The sequence below is a fragment of the Olea europaea genome, unplaced genomic scaffold (genome assembly GCF_002742605.1).
Source record: "Olea europaea var. sylvestris unplaced genomic scaffold, O_europaea_v1 scaffold3424, whole genome shotgun sequence".
Taxonomy (NCBI): domain Eukaryota; kingdom Viridiplantae; phylum Streptophyta; class Magnoliopsida; order Lamiales; family Oleaceae; genus Olea; species Olea europaea.
This window is the reverse complement of record NW_019253283.1, coordinates 1-11260: the sequence shown is the minus strand read 5'-3', so window position 1 is coordinate 11260 and position 11260 is coordinate 1. Positions and strand designations below refer to the sequence as shown.

At 34.0% G+C, this 11260-nt stretch overlaps 2 protein-coding genes across 2 annotated transcripts; both read left to right on the top strand.

The window, feature by feature from the left end:
- The first annotated feature begins 2378 nt into the window (after positions 1 to 2378).
- LOC111386105 (LRR receptor-like serine/threonine-protein kinase GSO1) lies at positions 2379 to 4085 on the top strand. The gene has a single exon (XM_023010536.1). The coding sequence runs from the start codon at positions 2379 to 2381 to the stop codon at positions 4083 to 4085; it is 1707 nt and encodes a 568-aa protein (XP_022866304.1).
- A 131-nt stretch (positions 4086 to 4216) lies between these two features.
- LOC111386104 (receptor like protein 42-like) lies at positions 4217 to 4963 on the top strand. The gene has a single exon (XM_023010535.1). The coding sequence runs from the start codon at positions 4217 to 4219 to the stop codon at positions 4961 to 4963; it is 747 nt and encodes a 248-aa protein (XP_022866303.1).
- The last annotated feature ends 6297 nt before the right edge of the window (positions 4964 to 11260 follow it).

The window sequence follows — 11260 nt, the reverse complement described above, 5'->3', positions numbered from 1 at the left end:
GATATTAGAAGTAGAACCTGAAACTGAATTAGAGAACATTTATTATGAATAGCTCACATGAATATCTTTAATATGCAAATAATAATAATAATATCAAATAGTGGTAGGGCCCATCACAAGATACCAAGCACAACATCAATATCCAGTCTTTGGACAGAGATATTGACTTGTAAACGGTACTCTTGGCGTAGTGATCAAACATTGACGATAAAACAACGTGTCAATCAATAAACCTTTCTTTGGACCGATTTATTGATTACACATTAAACCAAATAATCGTCACACGTTTATCACCACAGGTACACGTGTATTCAGCTAAATATTGACCTTCCTTTGGGCCGACCAATATTCCCATGAATAACACATGCACAAGCACTTTTTAACATTCTAAGTTAGTCAATTTTCACAAGAGAAGTTGCTTTGGCAACATGTTGTTTCAATTAACTAACTTTCGAATATTATATCTCTTAAAAGAGTCTTTAATACCAAAATTTGAGAAAGAAAATCACCAATTTTGCATATTTTGATTAGTTTTAAACTTTAGGGGCCTTAAGCTTAATAATTCAAAACTTTAAGGAGGCAAAATTAATTAATTCCAAACTTTAGGGGTTGAAATTAATCAACTTGAAACTTTATGGACCATAATTAATTAATTCAATACTTTAGAGGATCAATTAGAACAAATTTTGAAACTTTAGGGGCCAAAATTGACCAATTCAAAACTTTAGGGATCAAATTTTAAAAATTTGAAACTTTAGGGGTCAATTTGAATTAATTATGAACTTAGGGGGCCAATTTGAACTAGTAATTAAAGTTTGAGGGCTTTAATTATAAATTCAGAACTTTAATGGCCCGAATTAAATGATTTTATAACCTTAGGGACTGAATTATTAAATCCGAAACTTAAAGGTCCAAAACTTAATATAACTTAAAGGTTAGGGACTGAAATCTTAATTTCATGACCCTAACCCTAATTGCAACTAAGGACCTCAATTCATCTAATTTACAGAAGAGGCCCCCGTCCCCAAAAAATCCAGAAAACTGAAACCTAAAAAAAATAAATTTCTTTCTTTTTTCTCCTAGCGGTGCCGCACCTGGGCTGCTGCAACGAGGCAGCAGGGCCTGGCTGCTGCCGCAGCATGCTGCTGCGTTTTCGTAGCAGCCCGCTGTAGACGCCGGCGGCACACCCACCGTCGACTAGATCTTCTTTAATTTTTTTTTAACACGTACAGTAATCTGAATAAAAAAAAAACCGAATTCCAAATCCAAATTTTTTTTAACCATTAATCCGAATTTCGAAAATAACTAGAATTATACCGCAAAAATTTTCAAATTTAACAAAATATATAACCAAAAATTGTTAAATCTGAAAATTTCAAAATATATTGCAAGAATCAAACTAAATTATTCGATTCTCAATGATTCTACTTGAAGAGGCTCTGATACCACTTTTAGATAAATTTAGTGCTTTAAATTATCGGATCTTTCATGTTAAATCATCAAGAAATACAAGAATTAAAGCGGAAGCATACCTGAATCAGACATGATTAATGCAATATGAATTTCACGGTATGGTCTTCCAAATCTACACGCAGTCTCCTTTTCCTCTTTGTGATGGGATGCAGTAGAGAATGAATAATACATTGCATGTGATCTGGGGATCATAACCTATTTATATAGGGATGCCCTTTGACCTAATTCGGCCCATCATAGAATTAGGACTTGGGCCCGGTCTCTACACATATGTAAACCCATACTTTAAAAAAGATATTGTTCCTTTTATATCGCAGCCTAGTGATGGCGGCGGTTCTACTATCTAAGTTGCTAATTTTTATTCAATTTTTTTTAATTATTTACTATAATTAACTTTTATAAAGGGTGATGGTGATGTCGTAGTTGACACGATTGCATTTATAAAGGTGGTGTTTGATAGGAAATAAGAATTGATTAGGATGGGTGAGTGTTGATGTCGTGGGTGGATGAGTATATATATATATATATTCATTATTCACAACGAATTTTCGGAGATTCCTGACAATAATGACCAATTGGCGCCAAAGGGTGGGGGCTTAAGTCAAGTCTTACTTTTTTGTTTGTTTAGTCAAGAATTCATTAGCTGGAACTTTGATTTGACAAGTTAATACATTTTCCTAAGGAGTTATTGCTGATATGAATAGTCTTTTCAGTAGCTTTCATTCTTATAGCTGACGCTATAAGTAGTTTGCTTAAATGGTGAAAAATTACAAAAGAATATCAAAAAATTCTTAGTTACAACTATTCACAAAATGATAGTTGATCAAAAGTTCTTGCAACATCTCCAATTGTTAGTCATTGTATTACTACTAAATTGGAGAGCCACTTTTGAACTCTTTACAGGAATGAAAGATGGCATCGGCTGCATAGAAGAGGAGAAAGAAGCTCTTCTCAAGTTCAAAGATGAGCTCATTGATGAAGATGGCCAACTCTCTTCTTGGGGAAATGAAAAATATAAAAGGGATTGCTGCAAATGGAGTGATGTTAGTTGTGATAATCAAACTAATCATATTGTTGAGTTGGATCTTTATGATATGCATCTAAGAGGTAACATTAGCGTCTCGTTGCTTGAAATACAACATTTGAAATATCTGGACCTCACTTACAATGATTTCCATTATAGCAGAATCCCACATTTCATTGGTTCCCTAGGTAGATTACAGCATCTTTATATCATGAATTCTAATTTTAGTGGAGAAATTCCATGTCATCTTGGCAACCTTTCAGAATTGAATTCTCTTTATCTTGGCTCATCTGAAGATGGTTCGCTAACTAGCACAAATCTTGATTGGCTTTCTCGACTTCATTCATTAAGTAACCTGTACATGAGATCCGTTAACCTCACAATGGCAACCAATTGGTTACAAACAATAACTAAGCTTACTAAGCTTCAATCTTTATCCTTATATTCATGTAACTTGCCAATGGTACTTCCTCCCTCACCTTTCAATGCTTCTAATTCTCTTTCTGACTTTACACTCTCGAGAAATGAGTTCTCTTCTTCTTGGATATTTCCTTCGGTGTTTAACTTAAGCAGTAGCCTTAATTTCCTTGACCTCAGTTTCAACAAATTACGAGGTGAGATTCCAGTATCCTTGATGAATACGAGTAGTTTAGAAATTTTACGTTTATTTGGTAACGAACTCACGGGGGATTTGTCTTGTCCTACATTATCTTCCTCTTTGACGACCTTAGATCTTTTTGATAATATGTTTAATGGTACCATTCCCCAATGCATAGGAAGTCTTTCTAAACTCAAATATTTGCATCTTGGTTCAAACAACTTTGAAGACATAATCACTGAATCGCATTTCTCTAATCTTTCCCAATTAGATGATCTAGACTTGTCTTCCAACCCAAGTATCTCATTCAATATCAGTTTAGGATGGACTCCTCCTTTTCAACTGACGTCATTAGGATTATCTGGTTGCAAAGTGGGTCCACATTTCCCCACATGGCTTAGAACACAAAGGAGATTACATTATATTTATATCTCTAATGCTGAAATTTCAAACACCTTCCCTGATTGGTTTTGGGAGCTAAGTCCAAAGTTATCATATTTAAATGTATCACACAACAATTATCAAGGTGCCCTTCCCGATTTGTTGTCAAATTTCACTACTACTGCTTTCATAGATTTGAGCTTTAATCGTTTTAATGGTTCATTACCAATTTTGCCTTATAATGGATCTGTAATGGATTTGTCGAATAATGAACTTTCTGGGTCAATTACCAATTTCTGCAATGAAACTAGTCCCCGTTGGCATTTTCTTGACCTCTCTAATAACTTACTATCTGGACAACTTTTGGATTGTTTTGAAAACCTACCGTATTTGAGTTATCTTAATCTGGCTCATAATAATTTCTCTGGAAAAATCCCTTCACTAAATGTCACTTCATCATTGCACTTAAAAAACAACAGTTTCACTGGAGAAATTCCAACATCGTTGAGGAATTGTACTTTCTTGACTTTTATTGATCTTTCTCAAAATAAGTTGACTGATAATATACCTATATGGGTGGGAGATACTTGGACTTATTGGTCTTTCTGAGTCTCAGGACTAATGAGTTCTTTGGTAGTATTCCTTCCAATTTGTGTCGTCTTGCACACTTACAAGTGTTGGACTTTTCTTTAAACAAGATTTCTGGTGGTATACCAAAATGCCTAAACAATCTCACTGCTATGATTCAAGTGGATTCTAAGTTTGATGTGTCATCTCATCTGCAAAATTTTGGTGGCTTCGAGAGTGCATTTGTAACATGGAAAGGAAAGGAGGCCGAGTACATAAATACCCTCGAACTGGTGAAACTAAATGATCTTTCAAGCAACAATTTAGTTGGTGATGTTCCTATGGAAATTACCAGTCTTGTAATGCTAGTTGGATTGAACTTTTCAAGAAACAACCTATCTGGATTCCTTCCTGCAAATATTGAACAACTAAGGTCTTTGGATTTTCTTGATTTTTCAAGAAACCACTTCTCTGGTGGTATTCCTAATGGCGTTTCTCAATTGGATCAACTTGGAGTGCTAGATTTGTCATACAATAGCTTGTCAGGCAAAATTCCACAAAGCATTCATTTACGAACTTTCAATGCTTCTGCGTTCGAGGAAAACCCTGGACTTTGTGGCCTTCCACTTACAAAAGCTTGTCCAGAAGATGAAATTGTTCAAGTCCCAAAGATCGGTTATAATTTTGATGGGATGAAAGACCAAGAGGAGGACAAGCTTATCAATGATGGATTTTACGTTAGTATGGCAATTGGGTTCGTTTTTGGATTTTGGGGGGTATGTGGAACTTTCATGCTCAATCACTCGTGGAGGATTGCATTTTTCAAGTTGTGGAATAGCATAATGGATTGGTTGTATGTAAAGATAGCCATCAACAAAATCCGTCTCAGGGAAGCATATCACAAATCTGTAAAATTTTAGCTTGTGTGATATTGTCTACCATCTAAAATTTGAAATGCCTAAAAGTTAGATGCTGCTGTTCTATCATTGTATATAATTGTATTCTATGAAAGTTGTACAGGATCTAATAAATATATGTGTGTTAAAAAAATATTTGTGTATAAGCTTTCATATATAAGCTCATGAAATCTAAATAAGATAATTCGTTATTTACTTCCACGGAGGGCACCCCACCCAAACTCTCTCATTTCAACAACCACCTAGTAGTGACCCCAATTATTGAATCTTGGTTCACAAAAGTGAGGTTGAAATAAAGGGAATGACTGAAAATAGTGGGTCTAGCATCAGGTATAGAGAACATTTTTCTCTCTTCCCCCCCTCTTGGTATTGTTATCCTTTTTTCTCCCTCGAGGCATGTATATTGATGGAAGACCAAAATATCTCATTAGAAAATTACATGTCCACCATATGTGCGTCCTTAGTAGAATAATTTTGGGACTTCATCCAAGTGAGGGTTTTATATGCCAATTTGTAAAAGATTAGGGATCTAAATGGTTAAAAAGTAAATTGAAAAAAAAATAAAAAAATCAGCAACACCTTTCACCAGACCCTATAATAGCAGGAATTATGCACTTCTTTGTCCACCTACCCTACAGTAAGATTATTTGTCCCATAACAATCTTTTGATTCTTGACAACTATACAGATTCTAGTGGTATTCCTCACAAAAAAGAAGTCCCACAAGTAACAATTGAAGGATAACAAGAGAAAGAGATAAGGTCAAGATACCACGTCTGATACACTAAATTAGACTGGACGACGGATAAAAACACTTCACATGGATCTATTTCTTAAATATTTCTAGCCATATCCAGTCTATTAATTAAAATAAACCAGTAAGGAATGGAGAAGTAAAATAGTTTCTAGGATTAGGCATCAAGCACATCTGATTTTAGCAGGGTTCAAAAGATTATTTTTACCATAATTGTAACCCCTAATATTTGCACCAGAAAAAAGATTTTTTGGTCAAGTTGAAACTAAGCAATACTTGAGCAAGCCTTATGAAACATAAAATTATAGCAATGGTTTGATCTCAAAATCAAAAGATTCGTGTTTTTTTCTCTACCCCACCGGAAAAATGGTAGTACAAATTGAAACACTTGGGTTATGAAATTAAACGACAAAAGCATTGGCTCCATCCATTTTAAATAGATATTAATATTCAACATTCCAAGGAAAAAATTAATAAATCAAGTAATACGAGGACCATCGCTTTATGCTAGAAACATTTAAAAATCTAGTTTAAGGAAAAAATAAATTACCTTTGGGAAATCATTGAGAAGTCTACACCAAGACCAGATGGACTTTACTAAAAATTACAAAATGTGTATAACTGCTTACAAATTTTGAAGAAGAGCAAAACACAGAAGGCAAGTAGCAATAAAAAGACTCAAATAAAATAAATTTTAAAAAAGGAAACATACAAAAATGTATTGAGATAAATAATCTCAAAGTTTCTTCAATGGTAGAAAATTCAAGAATTTATCTTACTTTTCTTCTGAATTGCTGCTAGTGCATTTGCTAGTAATTGAGCATAAGGTAATCCTGAAAGAAAATATTTTATCAGTTCAATTAAATCCTACATGCACAAAGCCAAAAAAAAATAAAAAATCAATTTCTGTATGTTGAGAAGAGTTAAGCCATACAGGCATAGAGTCAAAAAATCTATGTATGAATGTATTCAGGGGGAGGGGGATACCTTGTTATGGAGCTAATCCTTCCTTTTGTGCTATTTATGACCATCTTTGCAAAAATAAAATAAAATTAAGGACTCTCTTATTGAATAGATACAAAGATCCCACCTATTTAAGCAATCATTGTAGGAGAAAAAATGAGATGAAGATAATGTGAAAATCCTGACTTGAAGTATATCATTATATTACAACCAATGTAAAATTGTAATCAGTAACACAAAGGCTGCAAACAGGGGTCTTTCTTTGTGAAGACCTCAGCTTTAAATGTTGGAAAGTTAAAGCAATGAAGTGAAGAAAATTGGTAATACCAAAGAGGAAAAGAATAGAGATATAATTAGAGGCTTGAACACGAAAATGATAACGCTATCCTCAAACGTTATTTGCCCCCTTTCCAATGCTTTTGAGGAGCTCCGGCAAATAGTTTGTAGGATTAAACAAGCCTTTGTGTGAAGAACACCAAAAGCAAAGTGTATCTTTCACAAAGAACAAGTGAAAATAAATATATGATTGATTATGTGATAATTTGGATGAATAATTTTGTGGTGGATTTCTTAATTTTCTCAAGAGTGTTTTTCATTGCAATTGGAACACCTATTTATAGGCTATGAAGGGTTCCCACGAAATGATGCAAAATTATGTTGAAAAGGCGCTAAATTCAAAAGAAAAACGGTAAAAAACGAATCCCCAACGGTCACTTTGTATAATCATACAACCGCATGGGGCCCTCCCGAAACTGGGAGGGCCACTTGCACTATAACCATGCAGAATAAAATTCCAGAAAATATAATCAAGAGAATGAAACAAAGAAGATGAAGAATATAATAAAATTGAAGGCTCGAACGCATAATTGCTATCCTCAAACTATATTTGCCTCCTCTCGAGATTGAATGAGATGCTTAATGATCTTGACAAACGGTTTGTAGGATTATAACAAGCCTTGAAAAGGACCTAGCACTAAAGCATAAGTGCGATCCTCCAAAACTTTAAGAACACAAGGAAGATATGAGTATGAATATAAATCGAGAGTATAATCTTTGATTTTGGAATGAATGTTGATCTCAAATGTTTTCATTTGATTTTCATATATAGTGTATTAATTCCTCCATCATCTATATATAGATTTGAATCAACACTTCATGAATAGGTGCCAAAACATCATGAAAGGTTGTGAAAACCCCCCCAAAACCCGCCAAAAAATCGGCTTGAAACGGCCTCTAATGGTCACGTAACTCAACCATACGACCGCATGGTATTACTCCATGCGGTAGCATGGAGTACTTCAAACGTGGCCTTCAAATCTCGGGTGATGGCCATGCGGCCGCATGGCACAAATAATGGGCCACCGTTTGGTTTCCACACCATTTTCCTTGGCTTCCTTCATATTGTTTCATTCCATCTTCATTCGTTAATTGAATTTCGAACAACAATTCAACAATCCTCCACATGTTCAAAATTCAATAAAGGAATCTCATACTCAAATCATATGATACTCATGCATAAGGACTAAATATCTTTCGATTTAAATCTAGCCAATGCCGTGGACAATGTGGACAACTCCAACAAGTTCAAAAAGAAAGGGAAATTTCTTGGTCCTAGAAAGGATCAAGGAAAATTTAAAAACAAAGCCAAAGGACCGTGCTATGTTTGTGGGAAACTGGGACACTATGCTAAAGATTGCAGGCATAGGAAACAACATAAGAAGGAAGGACAAGTGAACTCTGTTGATGAAATTATTGCAATAGTGAGTGAAATCAATGCAATCCAAGGCAAAGTTCCGAGCTGGTGGTACGATACATGCGCTCAATCCATGTATGTTATGATAAGTCTCTCTTCAAAACTTATCATGACATTGAAATACAAATGGGAAATGAAGGAAGATCAAAGGTGATCGGTAAAGGAAATGTTGAACTCCTTTTCACTTCGGGAAAGAAGATCACTTTAACAAATGTCATGCATGTACCGGAAATGAATAGGAACTTAGCAAGTGGTATACTCTTGGGAAAACTCGGGATTAAATCTGTTTTTGAATCTGGAAAACTTGTATTAACCCATAGTGGACATTTTGTTGGAAAGGGCTATTCCACCGAAGGAATGGTCAAGCTATGTACTGTTGAGGATAACTCAAATAAAATTAAATCTTTTGCATATGTTATTGATTCATTTAATTTATGGCATGGTAGATTAGCACATATAGGAGTTAGTACTATGAAAAGAATGATTAAATGTGGATTAATACAATGTGATATTGATAACTTAGAAAAATGTGAAATATGTGTTAAATAAAAAATGATTAAAAAGCCATTTCATAGCATAGAAAAAACAACAAAATTACTTGAACTTGTTCATTCCGACATTTGTGAATTGAATGGAATATTAACTAGAGGCGGTAATAGATATTTTATTACTTTTATTGATGATTGTTCTATGTATACTTACTTAAACATAAGGATGAAGCCTTTAGTGCCTTTAAAACTTACAAGATTGAAGTTAAAAATCAATTAGGAAGAAAATTAAAAACTTTAAGAAGTGATAGAGGTGGAGAGTATTTTTCAAATGAATTTAACATATTTTGTGAACAAAATGGAATAATACATCAATCTTCTGCACCTAGAACACCGGAACAAAATGGATTAACAAAAAGAAAGAATACAACTTATTTGGAAATGATAAATGTTATGTTAGTAAATTCTGAATTACCTTTTAATTTATGGGGTGAAACATTACTTTGTGCTTGTCATATAACAAATAGAATTCCTATGAAAAAGAATATAATTTCCCCATATGAACTTTGGAAAGGTAGAAAACCAAATATTAATTATTTTAAAGTGTGGGGGTGCCTTGCGTATTAAAAAAATATGGATCCAAAGAGAACCAAGTTATTTCCTAGAGGTATCAAATGTGCCTTTGTAGGATATGCCCTTAATAGCAAAGCCTCTAATTATATCTATATTCTTTTCCTCTTTGGTATTACCAATTTTTTTCACTTCATTGCTTTAACTTTCCAACATTAAATAACATCAAAAAAATTATAGCATCGATTATAAATTCAACTAATAATTCCTAATTTGTGTGCCGCATGATTAGACAAACGATATCAACGATTAAAACCGAAAATTTTAGAGAACAATAGGATTCTTACCTAAAGCAAACTGATGCAAAATGAAGAATGTAAATCGAAAACCATAGACAACAAAGGAACAATCACCAATCACATATTTCGATGATATTTAGCAACAAGAAAGAAGAAAAGTCGCAATGTCACATAGCGCAAAACACAATAAAATAATGGATAGTCAAGAGAAGACATGAATCTATCCTTTCAAACAATTGTATTTTCTACAATTTGCAATACGTGGATAACCTCAGCGCTAAAAATGAGAAAGTGAAAAAAATTAAACGTTATTTAATAAATTGAAATAAGGTCAATGACAATTAAGAGCATATTCCTTAATTCCTTAATGCTCTACCTACTTTTGGTAACAGGTATAATGCCTACCTCAGGAGCATATCGTGGCTTTTCATGTAGTTCTCAAGCAATCGTAAATTCATAAAGCTCTTCACGTGATCAACGTAGTACTTTTTAAAATGTATCATTACTAATTTAGGAACATTAGTACTCCACTTTGCCTTAAATGGCCCCTTGTTGTAAGTTCTCACAATTATCTTTCCTTATATAGAAATCTTTAATGATGTATTAAATTTTTATTTCTCAACATTCAAAATCTGTCAAAAGGAGTCAATATCATTAGGAAAATGAACTTACAACAAAAATACTATCTTATAGCCTCTTGTGAGGTATCTGCTAAATAAATTCCATATTCACTAATGTTGTAACCACTGCGACAGAAAGTATGATATTTCCTATTCATCTGAAAGTCTTAAACCACTGGAATCTGCAAATATGACAAAATAAACCCATCATGGGCAATTTAGTTAAAAAGCAAACGAAGCCAAAGTCAAAAATTTTTAAAATACATCTATATATAACATCAAACATATATAGAAACAAGCACTTAGAGAGTAATAAAAAGACCTTGAGCCTCGACAATCTGTTTCTCCACCTTGGCCTGCTTATCTCGCATTGTCCCTGCTTCTTCCTCAATCTCTTCTTCATGTCTTCCAATTCCTACACCCAAACAAAATCAAATGCCATCACACCTATTCATACAAACATATACATAACAACACATGCACACACATAAACCTAGAAACATACCTTGACTTTGGAGTCAGAATCGAGTTTAGCTTAGCTTTAGAATCAAAATTAGCCTCCATGTACTCTTCATCAGGTATTTCACTGTCGTTTCATCCTGTTCATGCTGTCCCTTTTGCTCCATCTCCCAGTTTCTTCTGGGTTTCCTCTTCTTTCAGTTTGAAGAAGAGGTTTTGTCCAAAGCTTTCCATTTCAATAGTGGGTTACATAGATGACAAGGGATTTATATACGATTCGAAAGAAATCAAGAAGTGCTTTCTTGGTTTTTTAAAAAAACACCCATCCTCGGCTGCAGTGTCGCTGTCATCTCCAGCAACTGAGGCTTATGATGACTTATTGTTCTTTTGCTTCC

Excerpts from the sequence above, each read along its gene's own strand:
- LOC111386105 (XM_023010536.1), top strand. The coding sequence starts at position 2,379 with ATGAAAGATGGCATCGGCTGCATAGAAGAGGAGAAAGAAGCTCTTCTC.
- LOC111386104 (XM_023010535.1), top strand. The coding sequence starts at position 4,217 with ATGATTCAAGTGGATTCTAAGTTTGATGTGTCATCTCATCTGCAAAAT.